General features: G+C 39.1%; 1 protein-coding gene across 3 annotated transcripts in view; it reads left to right on the top strand.

Moving 5' to 3' along the window:
• Nucleotides 1–18601, top strand: part of MAMDC2 (MAM domain containing 2) — an 82945-nt gene extending 64344 nt beyond the window's left edge. The window contains exons 9-15 of one of the 3 annotated variants that reach the window (XR_009762863.1): nucleotides 3005–3270; nucleotides 11895–11988; nucleotides 13736–13888; nucleotides 16039–16298; nucleotides 17206–17290; nucleotides 17727–17902; nucleotides 18243–18601. Coding sequence is in view for 2 of the 3 variants with exons in the window: in XM_061628264.1 (XP_061484248.1) it covers nucleotides 3005–3270; nucleotides 11895–11988; nucleotides 13736–13888; nucleotides 16039–16298; nucleotides 17206–17290; nucleotides 17727–17791 (923 nt within the window). In the remaining variant the exon portion in view is untranslated. Of the gene's footprint in view, nucleotides 1–3004; nucleotides 3271–11894; nucleotides 11989–13735; nucleotides 13889–16038; nucleotides 16299–17205; nucleotides 17291–17726 lie in introns of those variants that run through there. The other 2 variants (XM_061628264.1, XM_061628275.1) reach the window with 2 other exon arrangements.
• The last annotated feature ends 1106 nt before the right edge of the window (nucleotides 18602–19707 follow it).

The raw sequence follows: 19707 nt of genomic DNA, 5'->3' as shown, positions 1-19707 counted from the left end.
AATCCAGCCTCTATAACATGGGGTAACAAGGATTTACAATACACCTCAGTATCTGCGGTGTCTGTTGTGAAATAAGGCACATGGTGCCTTAAGTATTTAATGTGCATGCATTTACCTACACGTCCATTAGAGATAAGGTCCAGAATGAACTTGCAAAGAGTGGGAGGGAGCTGAAACCTGAAACCTGATAATGGTAGCAAATCATACTTGGCTTTGTAAAAATAAACAAAGATTCTTGTGGCACCTTAGAGACTTAACACATTTTATTATGGCATAATCTTTTGTGGACTACTGCCCATCAGATGCACATATACATATACACATGCATAGGTTTAAAGGAGAGGAGCACATAAAGGTTGGAGTTAATTTGCTAGTAGATTGCAAAAGAATGATGTCTGTGGCAATTTAATCAGAACAGGGATGGGGAACTTGTGGCCCTCCATATGTTGTTGGAGTATAATTCCCATCATCCCTGACCATTGGCCATGCTGTCTAGGACTAACAGAAGTTGGTATCCAACAACATCTGAAGGGCCACAGGTCCTCCATCCCTGAATTACAGCTTAACTGCATGCAAAATGCCCTTTCATATCAGCAAAAATTGTCAATAACAGTCAACTTTGTATTGCTGAATAAAGTGACAATATAACTAGAGCTTTAAATGTATGCAAAATAAGCACCTTGACTTTCTGACATTTTTGTTGATCCTAATAAATGCATTAGGTTGTATCCATTGTTAGTCCTACTCAGAGCAAACCCACTGGAATTAATGGACATGACTGAGGCCTATTAAATTAATTGGGTCTACTATGAGTGGAACTTAGTCCAAAAGCAATGGGTTGCATTCAGCATGTCTACCTTATATGTTATGGGCCTTTTGAATAAAGCATGCCCAAAAGGCAAAAACAAGGCCAGTGATTTACCAGGGATAGGCACCATAAAAGAGAGATTGCCCCAGATGGAACTTGTACACCCAAGTTTGTATAGCTATTACATTTTAAATGACTAAATTTTTTAATTGCCCCTCTTAGCTTGGCTTTCATGCTCCATCAGTTTTCTTATATAAACAATGATCACATGCTGATGTATTAAATCAAAACCATCAACTGATAAATGCAGTTGCTCCTTAATATCATGAAGTTGTTTTTAAACAGAACAACAATTGATCCAAAATCACTTGTTGCTAGCTGAGTCATTAAAAGCTTAGTAAATTGAAGTATTACTTCAGAATTGTCAGAAATAGCAGATGTCATTCTATGGAGTGTTTTACATGAGGTTTAAAGGGGCTCTTGCTTCAATATTTAGGTAAATTACATCGGCTAGAATGCTCATTTGTATTACAAATGTGGGTTCCCTACTTTCTTCTCTATAAACAATTATCAGACATGGATAAAATAGCAAGAGAAAGACCTAGCGGTGATTTAAGCCTCCCACTAGAAATCATTCTAGGAGTAATGCTGCTGAGTCAGCTTCAGAGTCAGAGCCTGATGGACAGCCTCCTTGCTTATAGACAAAACTTCAAAATATGAGGTATTTGTCAGCAACAACAGACCATATAAGAAAGATAAACACATAGACCAGACCCTGTACAAACTTAGATGTCCGCTTCCTCCCATTCTGCTTGGGTAACAGCGTTACAGGACCTACTAATGTCAGCCACTATATCATAGGTGCATTCACTGCTCATCTTCCAATGTCATATAGTATATGCCATCAGCTACCAGCAATATCCTTATGCATTCTACATAGGACAAACATATCAATCTCTATACAAAAGAATTAATAGACACAAATCTGACATCAGAAATGCGCATATCCAGAAGCCAGTAGGAGAACATTTTGGCTTAGTAGATCATGCTGTAACTGACGTGAAGTTGGCCATCCTCAAACAACAGAACTCCAAATGGAGACTTCATTGTGAAACCAGGGAATTGCATTTTATCAGGAAATTAAATTTTGTCACCTTTGGCTTGAATTGAGATTACAAAATGTTTATCATACCACATGTATTTGTTTACCAATGCCAGGATGTTTGTACACAGTCTTGTTAATTGTCACTGTAAATTTTGCTTTTACATTAATAATCACTGTCCTTTTTGCATTTTGTTTTGCGCTTCTCTCCATGCTGCCATCACATATATGACAGCCAATTTGGGATTGTGGCATATGCTTTTGTGGTCCAGAGTCCACTTCATCAGATTCATAAACTGGACTCTGGTCCGTGAAAGCATATATGATAACAAATGTTATACTGTTTAAGATGCCACAAGAATCTTTGTTATTTCAGCTCTGAATAGCTTTTCTGGTAAAAATGAATTGCACTGAACAGTTCAGATCTAGACTGACTAAAGCTGCAGTCCTATATCCACTTCACTGGGAGTAAGTGCTATTGAACTCAGTGGGACTTTCTTTTGCATAAACATGCATAGGATTTTACCGTCAATCAGGTTAGCATGAAAGTGTGGTCAGTGACATAGCAATACAATATAAAATAGATTCAGCCAAACCCATATACAATGTTTATGGCTGCTCTCTATTAAATTTCTTACGTTGTACACAAAATACTGCTGTGTATAATTCAGTATCCAACTGTGTTACAGAGAGGCTTTTTAATGGGCTATCCACTGACTGTCTGATGGGGAAAATGTGTTGTGTGATATAACATCACTTCTGTAGTCAGGGAGTGGTCGCCTTGGAACTGAGTCAGCCTGCCACTTGAACTGATGAAGCCAGATTGCAGAAAAGTATTTTCATTGTAAATTTGAAATGTGTTAATCTTCAGTGACATCTGGTACTTGGCAAAATGCAACTTAGGCAAGAGCACATTTGGGAGATTTGCTTTTAAACAGATCGTTAGAAACATTGTAATGTATTATCTGCTATGGTCATAACTTGCAAATTTGCTAGCAGAAATTTTCTGTAGCACCAAAGTCTGATGAAACGCCTAAAATGAGTAGATGGCAAAATACCATTAGAAATGTTTTTAAAATTACATTGTTTTGCAGGTTACTACTTGCTGGCGAACACAAAGTTTACATCACAGCCTGGGTACATTGGCCGTTTATACAGCCCAACTGTGCCAGGAAATTTACAGTATTGTCTACGTTTTTATTATGCCTTATATGGCTTTTTCAAAACGACTGATGCCCTGGCTGTTTACATCTTTGAAGAGAATCATGTGGTCCAAGAGAAAATCTGGTCTGTCTTAGAAACTCCCAGAGGAGTCTGGACTCAAGCTGAAATCACCTTCAAAAAGCCCATGCCTTGCAAGGTAGCAACCAGTCTGTCTGTTCTGATTGTTGCTTTAAGTGTTCCAAAGAAAGTCATGATGGTCCAACTATAAAGCAAGAGACGTATATTTTCCTACTTTTATTATTTACCAGTGAAATTTCCCCCATAGCTGGGGATATGACCACAGATAAAGATTCAGCCACTAAATGGTTTGAGCAGCAAGGGTTTCTAAAGAAGGCTAATTCCAAATTAATCAAATGAAAATTGGTGGTTTAATTTGGATAGAATGCAATATGCTCACCTCTCCCAGTAAAGAGAGGTACCAGTCACTATCTATTTATGTTAGTTTACATAAATTTGAACTTGCCCGTTGCTAGCCCCACAGCTGAGGTTAAAAAAAAAAAGAACCCAATAATGGACAAGATAGTTTAGGCCAGTCATGTGACAACCTTACTTTGTTTGGCTGCTTGAAGGCCTGGAAAGTGCAGTTGCAATTCATTATTTGTGGGATTATTTGGCTTTGCTAAGTCACCATTAAAAAAAGCCCTTGTGCTGAGGGTTGTGATACACCTGCACTAACTACAATGAAAGAAAGCCAAGAGGTGGCAGTACCAATAGCCACACTTCTAAAGTGCTTGGCATTAAGTGCCTTTGGCATTTTTGGTTCAAGGCCAACGGAAAGGACATGTGGTAGTAACATGAAGGTTTTTGACAAGCAATGGTAACTACTGCCAGTGATGAGAGAAATGATGGCTATGTTGTCGGCTTTGATACATGTGCACTGCAGGACAAGAATGGACCCTGGGCTCCTTCAGGAGGAAGGGCAGGGTATAAACGCAGTGAATAAGAATAAAATGGAGAGATCCTGCCTCTATGTACCTGTGGCTGCTCATGTGTATGTATATGCATCTATGTGCTGGTCCTTGTGTATGAACGTTATCAGGGAACAGAGTATGACTTCTATATCAAAGTAATGTGGAATATCCAAAATATGTTTCTGCTTGAACTCATCATATTCTTTAATTCTCCTTCTACCTGTTTCCATATTTTGGATTTGCTCTTCTCGTAAGAAATAATGCCCCAAAGTGATTATATTTGTCCCTGCAGTTTGTATTACTAAAATAAGAGTGGAAATGAGCAAGTGGCAGGATGGCAGGTATGAAAAAGGGCTGCAAGTTTCTTCATCACATCTTTGTGATTTTTCAACTGATTCAGGTTAGTAGCAAGGTTGGGTGGGTTCTATTCTATCTGCTAGAACATTAACTCTTGGGGGGAGGGGAAATTAAAATATTACATATAGGAAAAGTGAACCAAGTATGCAAGCATGAAATTATAATTTCATGGCATTTTAAATGGCATTAAAGGAGACTCATTTTCATTCTTTTTGCTAATAATAATAAATATAACACCATGTATGTGCATGGTGCTTTGCAAAGTACAAGAGGGCAGAGTCCTGCACCAAGGGGATCACAATCTATAATGCAATACAGGAGAGATTACAGAAGAAGCTTGTGCTAAAGGCTTCACACAAGCAAGATTACACCTTGAGTGCTGTGCATGCATAAATATGTCACTAGCAGTTTAAAAAATGGTTATACTTACACTGTGCCAGAATGAAGAGCATGTAGAGTTTATAATTTTGAGTCAAAGGAGCATTCCACACTGCAACATTTTGTTGAAGGCTCTATTTGTTACCGCTGTGCAAACTTCATTAAAATAAGTGGGTATTGTCATGTTCATGAATCTTATGCAGGAGAATATAACAATTGATCATGCCTAGCACTTGTGTGATCTAGCCTGTATTTGATTTATGCAACTTTGATTTCCTGGCTGTCTATGGAATAAATAGTCCCTTACTGCCAAGCTGTCCTTTGGCCATCTCTGAATGTCAAGTAGAGTGAGAGAATCCGATTTTTCCGTTTCTTCCCTTTTAGAGCCTTCCTAGTTATACAACTTCTGTAGTTGGAAAAAACTGCTAAAACTTTTTAACAACTTATTTTACTCCATATTCCTCCTCTTTTAAAGAATAGTACATAATACAAATATTAAATGAAATCTGTATTTTAGATTTTGCATATGCATTTTGTGCAAACATTTGCTGTCAAAACTGCAGAGCATACGAATGAAAGAACTCTTGTTTCTAAGGATGTGTAGAGTTTTTCAGGATCTGTTTGAATAAGCTGTTTCAGTCAATTACTGGCTGGAGTAGTTTGTACAGGAAACTAGCAACTGGACCACTGACACTATGAATGTGATACTTGGAAAATAACATCTCATAAAACTGTGAGTGTGATTCAGCCAAATAAATAGTAAGTCAAGAAAGATACTGCTGCATAACAGCAAAATAACAGTTCAGCTTAAAACAAAAGGCAAGGTACTGACAATTACCATTTCACACTGTGTCTATAAACAAAGTAAACTTTTAATGCTGAAAGTAAAAATATACTACCATCATGTGCATTTGCTTGAGCCTAAGTTTGACAAGGGTGGAAACTTTAGAGTTGTTTAGACTGCATGTTTTCCTAGGGAATTCTACACCGTGCAGTCAGCATTACTTACTTCAGAAACAGGGATCTAGGTCTGATTAAGCAGTGTAGATCCCACTATGTTCCTGATTTTGAAGGCTACAACACCAGTATCAGCTTAAAAACAAGAGATCATTTATAGACAGTTTGTTCCATTACTGTTCTAAAAGGACCACTTCTACATTGTACTCTTGTAATAGAGACCTCTTTCTAATCAGAGCTTTCTTTGCTATCAGTAGTTTTTCCATGAAGGCTCTTTTATGTATATAATAAGACATCACTTTTTTTGCTCTGTGTGTGAGTGTGAAAGAAGTGGGGGCTAATAATACTTTCTGTTGAGGACAAAAGGTTTCCCTGTTGTAAAAATAATCAAAGAACTAGAGTTTCACCAGAGAAGAAACAGACTGGTAAAATTAAGATGTTGGAAGTCTAATCATATTCCTGGGATTTGCTAAACTCATCACCAACCTATTTAATTCTTTTCAGCCAAACTCTTCCGCTGCACTGTGTAACTGGTTTGAGTATAGATGCAATAGGAATAGCCTGAAGCTTTGGCTTTCTCTCGGGGCTCCTTTCTCCCCCTTCATTCTTCAGTTGTTGCTTTTTTCATCCTTGGGCAGAAAAGTATTTAAATATTTTATCCACATTTTACTTAAAATGTGGGATACTGGAAATCTGATATTTGTTTTATATTTTATTTTTTCCTCAATCAGCCTCATTCACATTTTAGAGTCAATAGCCAATAAATACATATACAACCAATCAATACAAAAATAAGTCAATGTAAAATCAGCATAAAACCGTATGAAGCAGGATAATATTGTTGCAAGCATACGGTTAGTTAATATCCACTTGGTCCCTCACAACCTATTAAATTCTATTCAAATACATTCTGCCTATATAGCGCTATATTTGCACATTACATTAAAAATTAAATATAAACTGATTCAGTTTTAACAGGTAATGTGACTTCCTTGGATTTTGTGTTGCAATGGAAGAAATTTAGTCTCAAAAGGTGCAGCTAGTTTTTAAATGGGTCCTGGAAGTATGAGTCATAGGTAGAGCTCATTTTAAAACATTTTAGAAGCACTGTTGTCATGATTAGAGAGTTGTATTAGGGCTAGGAAGAACAATATCAGATGCTGATTCAGTATGTCTACTGCCACACCAGAAGCAGATGAAAAGGAGGAAGAGCTGGATGTCATTAGTCGGCTGATGGCTCCTCACTCAAAATATCTAGATAATCTCACTCAGCAGTTTCATGTAGAAGTTTCCAGAGGGGAAACATAGAAGCTGAAGACCATATGGAACAAGGTGTAACCAGCAGGACCCCATAGAATCAGATAGGCTAAGGGTGAAGCTATGTCAGTGTCTTAGCTGGTGAGAGCTTGGCTCATATAATACCACCTCCATCCTTCCTAAGATAGACCAGCATGGTAAAGTACCCCCCCCCGTACTTTACTAAGCAGGAGAATTGCATGAAATAGTTACTGCTTGGTACTGGGCCAAGAAGGATCTGCATATCTCCCCCCCCCTTAAATTAAGTGCATGGTGATAACCCTGAATATCTAAAAGCAGCTTTCCTGGTTGTCTGCCCATAGGGGATTCCAGGCTTAGAATGAGGCCAAGTATCTGCCCTATTTTCATCACAATCCTCTTGATACAATAATTTTGTGCCCTGTCTTCAACCAACCTCTCTGTGTGGCCCCTTCTTCTACCCTGATATACACTGATTGAAATCAATGCAATATATTCAATATATGTACTTACAGAGCCATTGGGTTGGATCCACAGTCATGCTTAGAATAGACCCACTGAAATAAATTAGACTTTAGTTCAGGGGTGAGGAACCATTGTCCTGCAGGGATCTTCATGGGCCCCTTTCAAAGCACTATCTTGCCCAGCATCACTGATCCATGGTGCCTGCAAACTCCTTTTTTTGCAGGCCAAATTAGGCCCACCAGGCCTACCCATTTGTCCCACAAGACCATTGTGGGTAAGCCAACCCACCCACCCTGCACCTGGCTCAGCTGAAAGGGGGTTTGTGGGCACTGCCAGTCAGCGGATCAGTGGTGCCTGTAAAGTCCTATGTGAAGTGATGGGCAAGAGAGCACTTTAAAAGGGGCCTCTGAAGATTCCTGCAGGCAAAGAAGATCACCCAACATCATTGTGATGATAGGTGATTGACAGATGGGCAGCTCTTCCGTCAGATCCAGTTTCCCATCCTGTTTTAGTGGTGACCAACATAAACTCCATTGATTTCAGTGGGACTACTCTAAGCTTGACTGAGTTTGGATCCAATTCATTATCGCAGTCTTGTGCAGTTCCACAATGTTCCAGTAATGTCTAGATGGATAAATTGGCTTTCAGGGCATACCCTCCCAAGGCAGTGTCCAAAATTCATAAAACTGCAATAATATACAAAACCATCAAATTAAAACTATATTTCACCCACTTCAAACTGAGCAGAAGCAATAATTTATCAGAGCAATTAATAAAGCCTGAATTGAAAATAAAATATTTAAATATTTATTTTGTGCCCCCATCTTTGATAATGTTTATGTATTTCTTGGCTTGCCTGTACTCTCTCACTTTGTCCCTCTCTATTTTTGTGCTGTTCCTTGCATGTTGATAGTACACAGAAATAATCATCCATAGAGGAAATAAGGAAGGTGCTCCACTCAGCCTTTTCAAGTAGGAAGCTAAAGGACACACTATTCCATGTCACAAAGACATTTTGTGTAAATATTAGTTCTCCTTTAGTGGACTACTGATTTTCTGAAACAAATGCCAGAAATGGAGCCCCAATCTAGGGTATCTCCTAGAATCTGCATATCACTGGAAAATCAGAGAACATGGCAAACATTCCTCAGGAGAATAGCAGACAACATAACCAAGTCCTGTGTTGAGAATCTGCTGTTTTATTATTAAAATTGGGCATGTTGGCAGTCCAGTGAACCTTTCTGGATATATGAGCACATCAGGATCCAGATGGACGTTTTCACTTCTTTATGTGAATCAGAGCCACCCATATACTTTGGTGCTGAACTCCTCGCTTTCAAAATTCATCTTCTAAACCCTGTTCTTTTTTCTTTGAGAATTCAAAGGTTCATCAGTTTCCTAGTCTCTTCTTTGGTAGTGAGGCTCAGACCAAAGATCTTATTACTATATTTTGACTCACCCTCCAGTTGTAGGAAGGTACAAATGTGTATACTCAAAACATTTTCAAATTGTAACCAGGTTTTCTGATAATTTAATATAGCCTCTATAGAGGGAAAAACAGTATCGTAGCAGATATGGAAACCCTGCTGTTACTGAGGTTTTTTAAAAAAAATATATAGTGTTGTGTGGTTTGTTTCAAATTGTGCTTCATCCAGTTGTGCCAGGTGAGTTTGGAAGTGCAGAAGATAAACAGTTGGAAACCATTGCTGATTTTGTTTTCACTGTATAGATTAAAAAATCAGCAGAGCAAAGAGACCTTAGATCACAGCAGCTTTCAGATACTGTGGTGATTTTTTTTAGAGATGGTTGAGAGAGCAAGAGTGGTGTTGTGGTTAGAGTATGACTAGGGCCTGGGAGACCAGGGTTCAAATCCCCAGGTATGTTCACTGGATTACTTTCGCCCAGTCACCAACTCTCAGCCTCACAGAATTATTGTGAGGAATATTGCTGGGGGGGGGGGGAGACCGTATATGCCCGCTTGAGCTCTGTGGAAGTGGGATAGAAATGTAATAATCAACAAATAATGGCTAGTATGTTAGGTCTGAGGAAACAGGTAGTAGAAAAGCAAAGCAATACATTAGTTTCTGTAACGGTCATGATGTGTAGTAATAGTTTCTCATTTAATGTTTAAGATATCATAGAAAGCAAGACAGCATTTACTATGATAAAATGTAAAATAATTGTTCAGCTGTCATGTTAAATTAAACTGAAATCCTCTTGAGAATGTGTAATCTAATTCATGTGATTGCTCACTGGAGATTCCTTCTGCAAGAATGATTGCAAGAATCACTCTTTTGTCAGATAACATTGTCATAATTTATGTGCAGTTTTGGGGGAACAGTTGGTTGGAGACTTAAAGTAAGTGGTAAAATAAGCATCTACCCAAAGTGCCAACAGATGCAATTCATTTTGGCAGATAATCTGCAAGAGAATGTCCCTCATTCAGATTTTGAATTTTTACAAGGTATACAGGGATTTCAATCCCATCTTTTATAGGCAAACCAGCAGAATAATTGCAGAGATGTTTCAGATACTGTCCAGAAAATGTGTTTATAGTTGCATCTGCTGCCTTGCAAAAGGTCTTCTTGCTTCAGGTATAAGCCAGCCAAGTAGCAGTGGAAAAGTTACTACCCACTGATTCTGCTAATAAGTCTTCTTAAAAAAAAGAAAAGAAATAGCTTTCTGGTTAAAAAAAAATGCAACAAATGGTCTCTTGTTAAGACCAGACATGCAGTTTGCATTATTCACCTGCCTACTACCTATCAGTAATAATTCTGCATGGGGAAAAAAAATCTCGTTAAATACATTAACGAATTCCTGGAAGCAACTGCAGCCAAGAACTATACATGTTTATAGTGCTTGTAAATGCTACTTTAAATTATTCCCAGTAGTAACTGTGTTCACAAAGGCCATTTGTATGCAGTGGCTCATCACAGACTGAGGACTTTTGATTTATAGAGTGGAGCACCCCCCATCATATAGGTTGCTGCCCACTGATGGCTTGATGCATAGAGAAATCACTACAGAGAGCAACTAAAGCTGGTTTAGCTTTAGACGCAAGCCTTTTGTGTGAAGCAAGTAACACATTGAACAACATTTTAATAATAATAATAATAATAATTTAATTTATGTGTCGCCTATCTGGCCGGTGGCCACTCTAGGTGATGTACATCTCAGTTACAATAAAATACATCATAATAATACAATACAAACGATAAAAACTATAAAACAATGACAGTTCAGAGTAATAGGCAATTAGTCATAGAGATTAACCCTCCCCGGAAGTCCCGAAGGCCTGTCTGAAAAGCCAGGTCTTCAAGGCCTGGCGGAATACATTCAGGGAAGGGGCATGCCGGAGATCATACAGGAGGGAGTTCCAGAGAGTGGGGGCCGCCACTGAGAATGCCCTCTCTCTAGTCCCCACCAACCTAGCTGTTTTAGTTGGCGGGACTGAGAGAAGGCCCTGTGTGGCTGATCTTGTCGGGCAGCATAATTGGTGGCGTTGGAGGCGGTCCATCAGATAAACTGGGCCGAGACCGTGTAGGGATTTAAAGGTTAATACCAACACCTTGAATTGGGCCCGGAAAACAACTGGAAGCCAGTTTATATTTGAACACCTCACAAACACCTTTAGATGTCTTACCTATCATGAATATATTCCTTGTCTTCATCATAATCATTGTGCACTATGTTCCATGGTCCTAGTTTTATTAATCTTTTTATAGAAACCTGGGTTTTGGTTTGTTCATGCTAAGCTTGCCATTAGCAACAATTGCCCCATCTCTCTCTCTGCTGCAAGATTATATCATGTAATAGTGAATATATGACGATAAATACTCATCTTTCTAAGTAAGTTCACACCTTGTGAATAATAATTCTGCTTCAGTAGTTTATTTTTAAGAAAAAGGCAAAATTCTTAAGGTAACTCCACATCAATCTACTAATCTAATTAAGTGTTATAGTGTCCAGTTTATTTTCATTTGATGATTGATACACCAATCCACCCATGTGTATTACAGTCTTATTGTATTGGTTTTAATATTTAATACTGTAATTAGATTATTTTATTGAATTATTTGTAGACTGCTCTGAGACATTTTGGGATGAAGCATAGCCTGAAAATGTAAATAATGATGTATTGTACTACAGCCAGCCAGGAATTTATCAGATATTCTGCTAATCAGGCATTCAGAAAAATGGAAATGTTACTTAACACAGGCTTGTGCTAAGTTGGGACTACATTGGAAACAATTATATAGGAAATTCTTTCTGTTGAAACTGTTTTTGTTGGAATGCCTTCATTAGAGAACATTGCTACATTTCTTTCTAAACAAAATTCTCTTTCTAGCAAAAGTGGACTACAACAGCTTTTAAAATGAAGCCATTAAAAAACTAAGCTGTTTTCTATACATTTCAGGTGGTGTTTGTGAGCTGGTGTAGAAGCTTTTGGGATTGTGGACTAGTGGCGCTAGATGATGTGTCTGTGAGTTTAGGAAGCTGTCAAGCTGCTGGTAAGATAAAAGTAAATAATGTTGGAGGTTACACCTCAGTGTATCAATATCAGTAATGATCTCTTATTGCAGTACCTGCAAAGCCCCTTTTGGCCAAACCCTGCTCTCACCTGCCTCTCACCTGAAGTCATATGAGGTATGGCCTGGTGGATTAAATTTGACCTGCAGGCCAGAGGTTCCCCACCCGTGTTAGAGTGACCTAAAACTGTATCAATCAGGAATAGAAAACCTGTGACTCTTCCGATGTTGTTGGTCTCCATCTCACATCAGCCCCCAGCCAGCATAGCTAATAGTCGGGGATGATGGGCACTGCAGTCCAGCAATATCTGGAGGGGTCAAGGTTCCCCATTTTTGATGTAGATGGTGCAGAACTCTTGCAATCTTCTGGAGAATCCAGGGCACTAGAGAAAAAGAAGCAGTTAGCATCTGTTGATACTAGCAGTTAGTGCAGCCCAACGATGTCATTGGTTGCTGGGAATACTGGAAACCGGCCTGTCGGTATACCTGCCTCCATTGTCCCACAGTCCTTCCTTGTAGCCACTTATCTTCCACCCTCATAGAGGATCATACTGCAATTGAGTAACAGGATGTATCCAAAAGGAAGTGGCAAGAGAAATGCATAGTTTCCTTCAGCATATCACATTCCCATCATATCACACTTTGTATGAGCTGAGTCCATTTGGAATTTTCCTCATTTTTTCTGCACTAAAAACAGAAGCTGTACAAGGTGAGAGTGGACTTTGTATATTACCTAAGACAGTGGTTCACAACCTGGGGGGCCGCAAAGTAATCCAGAGGGGGCCGTGAATAGTAAAGAAATGAATTATTTATTATTTTTTTTAAAAAAGTCTTCACTCCCTCTACACTGTCTGCTTTCCACTGCCGCTGCAGATGACACCTCTCCCTTGCTCCAAACGAGAGGGGAGGCCTTTTCCTGAAGTGCCAGAGTGTCTTTCAGGTGCACTAAGGGCAGGTATCTGCCTATAAAATACATGGCAGATGCCAAAGGAGGCTGAGGGTGGGGCTACCAGGAAGAAGGGATTGCTATCACTGATTCCCGTCTCCTTGCACTGCCTCTACTGGCAACACCCTTGCTTAGAATGAGAGGAGAGGGCTTTTTGTGATGCAAAAAGAAGCAAGCCTGTAAAGAAAGGCTGCTTCCCCCCTTCCTTCCTGGCAGCCAGCCTGCCTCCCTGGGGGGAGGGGGTCACAAAAAAATGTCAGCTTATAAAGGGGGGTCCTGTGCTCATAAAGGTTGGGAACCACTGACCTAAGATGCAATTTGGATACTCCCATGCCGGTAATGCCTGCTTTTCTGTGAAAATACCTCCCAAACTTCAACTCTGGATTAAAGCTCCAAAGCGTGAGCCTTATTTCTGCAAGACCAAGGCAAACTATATTTTTTGGCAGGCCCTACACTCGACTAATTATAGTATTTGTCCATGAAATCTATTTTAAAGTGGAAAGCAGGTATGTTTTGTGTACTGTGATATAATGCTATTTTATTTTAAGGGATCCTATGCTACTTTGCTTGGGAATTTCGGAAAGCAGAAAAACTAATATGATTGGGGGGGGAGGGGAAATGCATAAAATTGACAAATTCAAATAGATGTGTGGATACCCCAAATCTGTGAAGGTAACAGGTAAAGTTGGTGATAATGTCTGACCCACAACACTATATATATGTATGTTATTTCAGACTAGTTCAAACATACTTTAAACTGTAACTGTAAATTCTTTGTTGCAGGTATATTGCCTGCTTTTCCTGGACAATGTACTTTTGAACAAAATGAGTGTGGATTTACTCAGCAAAAGAGAAACCGCAGTGGTTGGCATAGGAGAAGAGGTCAGACTCCTACATCTTACACTGGACCAAAAGGAGACCACACTTCTGGGGTAGGTGAGTTGCAGTTTAAATAGTAAACTTTCAGACAGATGATGTTGACTAAAATATGGAAGATCAAAGAACATTTTATTTACCATTCTTCCTAAAAAGATTTCAAACTGGATTAAAAGAAATATAACACAATCCCTCATAAAACAGCTTAGAACACAGCATAAATCTATTATACCCAGTGATTCCACTGAAGCTTAAACTATTACCACCTGGGATAATAAAAAGCTCTTAACCTGGCAACAAAAACTATACCGAGATGTTGCCTGGTGGGCTTACCGGATAATGCTGCATCATGATTGCTGCATCACCACTGAGATGCAGAGCATAGTTAAACTATGGAATTCACTCATTCAAGAGGCAAGTGATGGCCACTAGCCTGGATGGCTTTAAAACAGGATGAGAAAAATTCATGGAGGATAAGGCTATCAGTGGCTACTAGCCATCTTGGCTGTGTTTTGCCTCCAGCATTGGAGGCAGTATGCTTCTGAATTTCTGGAGGGACAGTGCTCTTGTTTTCAGGTCTTCCTTGCGGACTTCCCATAGGTATCTGACTGGCCACTGGGAGGATGCTGGACTAGATGGGCAATTAGCCTGATCCAGCAGGCTGTTCTTATGTTCTCAAATAAAGATGTCCCCTCATCATCTATAGACTTCACCTCTGTAAAGGAAGGGAACTAGGGAGCAATATCCCTTGTAAGTCTTAGGAAACAGAAAGCCAAATTGTAAAATATTGTATATCAGCCATGGATGAGCTAGATGTCTTAATAACCAGGTCAATATGAGAACTGAACTCATTTGAAGACAGCCAGAAAACACACACAAGCCCATTTTCTTATCTAGGAAAATACTGCATAGATTTTTTTTAAAAAAAATCCCAATAATACTCCATTTAAAAGAATCCTCAGTCACAACAAGCCATTTCAAATTGATGTAATGCAATTCTGTACAGAGACATTCATACCATCTAAGAAATGTTTCCTGCTATTCCTGGTAGTCTTTCAATCTCCTGAGAGTGCTATCAATTCTGTTTCTTTCAGGATTGCTTGGGGTGGTCAGTACTAGGGGGAGAAGAGACTTTTTCTTGACAACATAAGGAGCACCGAAGAGTGGAATAATAACAATAGAGGCAGGAACATATGAACTTGCTGATTATTAGTGGCAGGATATAGTTTGAACATACAGATTGATGCCACTGGCAATAGTGAAATGAAATGTTACAATTACCCCCCCCCCTTTTTTTTTTGGTATATTCATATGTCTCATTTGGAAGCACTGAATCCAGAGTCCAGAGAGGGGAAAAGCGTGTCTTCCACCAATTAATAACAAATTGTTCTTACTGTTCAGATTTTATAGCACTCATCTTTCCTGTGTTCTAGCTTCGTAATTTTTTCTGGATTTGTATCTGCAACTTCTTGTTCATTGAAAATTCACATAGTGTTGTACATATTTTTAAAATAAGGTAATTCTTTATTGTCCTCAAGATGAAGATTATTTTACTTTATTGAAAGCAACCACAATAAGCCTTGGACCATTTTCTGTCTTGATGTGCATCCACATATCTGACTAGACACAGACTATAAATTTTCATTTAAAGCAGTTTAGTCTGTCTTTCATTATGCATCTTCGAAGGAGGGGAAAAAATAACAGCTAAAGCTGTTCCTTCTTGAAAGCAAAGAATTAAGTTAATTACTCTAACTAAATTGCTTTATTCTAATTATTAAATGTTTGAGCCAACAAATAAACCTTATTGAAGGAGGAAATACTAGAGAAAACCCAGTCACATTAAGACCTCTAGTAGGAGAGAGACAGAAGCTAACTGTCATTTCCTCATTAATCTTCCAACTGTGTTTAACACATGCAGTTTGATGAATCTGCAAGGGCATCTTTGCTGAATAGAACTTATTCGTTCTATAGTACAAAGATCTGGACATTGCTAGACAATATAGTGCTATATTAATTGCCAGATGGAACCACTGTAATTCCACTTTCAAATAACTGGAAAAGTAATGCCTCAGTGCATTAGGCAGCTCTAGTATGGCAACCAGTGTATTGTCTTTTAACTGGTCTGTGAACAAATTAATTTATTAGGTAGAACAAACACCTGCTAATTATAAAATTTATGGAGATGAATCTCTTGTACTTTTTTTTTAAAGGATATTACATGTACATAGAGGCATCTAACATGATCTATGGACAGAAAGCACGGCTTGTTTCAAGGTTATTACGACGGACCTTTGGATATCAGTGCCTTATGTTTTTTTATCACATGTATGGAGCTGGAACAGGACTATTGAATGTTTATATGAAAAAGCATGGGCATAAGGATGAGACCCTCCTCTGGAGAAGGCGCGGTGAACAAAGCATCACATGGTTAAGAGGTCTAATAGAATATACATGTGATAAATCTCATCAGGTAAGTTAGCAGTGCAGTGATGGATCCTATCAGAGAGAGGGTCTATGAACTGTTATCTCAGGATAACAACCATTTAACTCATTTTCAGTTCTTAACACACATACTGTAAATTGAAACAGAGGCTAAAGCAAGTTGTATGAAAGGAAAAAAAACTCTTTGTAGAATCAGCAGGTCTTGACTCACCTCTCTTTCACACTTGGATGCATAATGAGGAGCAGGATTATTACGTCTTTGAAATGCAGGTAAACCCAGCATTGTGTACTTCTGTTCCACACCCTGGGTACCATCTTCTCTTTATGAATTGAGGCATTGGGTTGTAGTCCCAAAGTCTTAAACTGATCCAGGTGTGTGCCCATGTTGAGTTTGCCCCTTTAAAAGCACTCTGACAGAAAATCCTGCAGGAAATTTTGTAGAAAACTTCTATCCACCTAAATAGGCATAGTAAAATAGGTCCCAAGAAGTGGAACAAAGATAAAATGTTCAGATCATGTATTTCCACTTCACCGGATTGGCCCGTTTGTAAGCACAGGTAACCTGTTTATGACCCAAGCAAGAGAACGTGGCTAGAACATGGTGACTCAAAGTTAACAACTGTTGACGGAGAATTCCTCAAAACTCAGCGGGGTAGAGCAATTCCCCCCCACCCACAGCAGCCAACTGCCTCATCTCACACTGTTCCTCTGACCCTCCAGAGAGCCTTTTCAGTGGGTGCAGTGGTCTGGAGTGGGTGGGAAAGTCCATTTGAATGAGTTCCTTTCTACTTGCATTAGCTATGATCCATGTCATAAAGACTAAAAAGTATTTCAGAACACTGCAGAATTTCTTCAGGTTCTCTCTCTATTTTAAAAATGGTTTAAAACTTTGCCTTCAAAAACATTTTAAAAATTGTTTTTTTTTTTTTAAATAGATTATATTTGAAGCTGTTCGTGGAATGTCAATAAGAAGTGACATTGCTATAGATGACATCTTGTTTCAGACAGGGCCTTGTAAAGGTAAATAGAAGTTCTCCTTCACTTCATTTCTTGTATTCACACTTCCTGCTTGCAAACACCTTAAGCAATATACAGTGTTTGATAACAAGAACAGTACAATGAGGCAGCTCCTAGTAGTAATTGTGTGTTGATTCTATCTAGATGTAGACATATCATTGTAATTGCTCTTGCCCATATTTAAATATGTATTTGTTACCAAATGTTACCAGTAGTTTAAATTCCACTAGGTCAGTCGCTTGAATGAAATTCAGTGAATTTTATCATTAAAGCTGGAATCCTATATCCACTTAACCCCATTAAAGTCAATGGGACTTCCTTCCAAGTAGACATGCATGGGACACACTGTAATTGTTTTTCAGTATTAGCTAAGGTTAAAACCATTGTTAACTACTTGTAGATTAATATGCTGCTTCAAATATTCTTTCCCCACCTCTAGAAATGGGAGAAACCACACTACAATCTTCTGGTTATTCTGCTGATTTTAATGAAGTTGAATATTGAGCTCTGCAGAAGCGAATAAAAGATCATCTTACTCTTTTACAATCGGAACTGCACAGCCCCCTCCCACCTCTCAGTTGTAGAGTACTGGACTGTTTTGTTACAATCATGGAGGTATGGGAAGAATTTGGCACTTAGTCTTGGCCTTGCTAATAAAATGACTGACTCAGGGTTTCCCTCACTTTGTTTTTTATTGTATTTTATTTTGCATGTGACATCAGTTAATATAAAGAGCTATTCATTTTGCACAGAGTGTGTGTTTAGTAAATATTTTTGGGCACATAATTACAGAAAGCAAAACGGACAAAATCTATCATTGTGTCAACTAAATCTGCATTCAGTGAATGTTTTGTCTTGGGCAAATAATGGATTTAGTTTCAGAATTTTGAAATAATGGAGAAAATATTGAACAGTAGTATAGGCTTACTGAAATTGTTTCAATTATTGTTTTCAGGAAAACCAATCTCTTCAGGAACCTCTCCTTTATAAAAACATTGAGTATCCTATATAAATGATTATTTTCCTATTCCTTGCCAAGCAAGAATTATAATGAATCCTTTTGTCATCCCTGCAACTAACAGAGGAACCTTGCCAAATTTCTGCTAAAATGTTAATTACAATACATCAACAATGACCTATATATATTTAACAGAAGTGGTTTGATAGACTTGTACAGAATGATCTCTATATCATAGTCACAAATAATTTGTATTCCTGTCAGGAACAGACGCTACATGTTTAATTGTTGAATATGTTATAGATATGTATGGGGTGTGTGTGTATTAACATACATCACACACGTTTCCATAATTTGGAACAATTGAATAAAATGTAATTTTAAGTAACTTGTCTGGCTCCACTTAAGTGTCTAAAAGTGACTTTCATCAGATGTGGTTGTGGAAATGGCTGCACCTGGGGAAGAAAGTTCTTTCCATCATCCATGTATTGGTAACTTCCATATCAGACTATTACAACTGACTACTTTTGAAAATCATTGGGAAAATATACAGGTTGTATTAACTGTACAAGCACACAATCCCTGTTCTACAGAAAGGTCCTGGGCCAGCCAGCTAACACTGCTTCTGATGGCTCTATCAGCAAATTTCACATATCCTGTTCTGGTTTGCATGAGAAAAGTTAAATACAGTAGGGCTCTGCTTTTCGGTGACCTGCTAATATGGCAGCGCCAGCGGGGCGATAAGCTGGAGCGTGGAGAGCTTGTGCGCTCCAGCTGATTGCTGTCAACTGGAGGGTGGTGGCTGGAGCTCCCCGCGTTCCAGCTGATCACATGCTACAGCTGATCAGCTGGAGTGTGGGGAGCTTGCACGTTCCAGCTGATCGCTGTCAGCTGTAGCACGGGGAGCTCACGCGCTGCAACTGATCGCTGTTGGGTGGAGCGCGGCGGCTGGAATACAGTAGGGCCCCACTTTCCAGTGGTTTTCGCTTTTCGGTGGGGCCCTGGAACATAACCTGCCGTATGAGTGGGGCCCTACTGTAAGGTGAATTATTTATAATGATCATTTGCACAGTTGGATGGAGATCTAAAACAGAGGCTTTAGCCACATTATACCCTTCAAAACCATTTTGAAATGGAACCAGTTTGAAAGGACTGAAAGGATATATTTTCCAACAAACTAGGGAAGAAATGCCCCCCAGACATGCACTCAAAAAATTCCAGCTCCCCATTACCTGGGCTAAGTTAGTAAGGTCTCATTGGGAGTCTTGGGCCTTGGAGAGCCAACTCACTCTCCTCTCTGCTTCTCCTCAGACCCTGTCCTGGACTAGGCTAGGCTGCTGCACAGTCTAGGCCCAAAAACGTAGGCACACCCACCAGATGCACTAATAACACCCACTACATACAGAGGCTGGCTGAGCACTATAGGGGAGGGGAAGATGCTCTGCAGTGCATAATGATACTG

The sequence above is a fragment of the Rhineura floridana genome, chromosome 1, assembly GCF_030035675.1.
Source record: "Rhineura floridana isolate rRhiFlo1 chromosome 1, rRhiFlo1.hap2, whole genome shotgun sequence".
In the NCBI taxonomy this organism is placed as follows: Eukaryota; Metazoa; Chordata; class Lepidosauria; order Squamata; family Rhineuridae; genus Rhineura; species Rhineura floridana.
The sequence above is the reverse complement of the archived record's forward strand: the minus strand, read 5'-3'. Positions and strand labels throughout refer to the sequence as shown.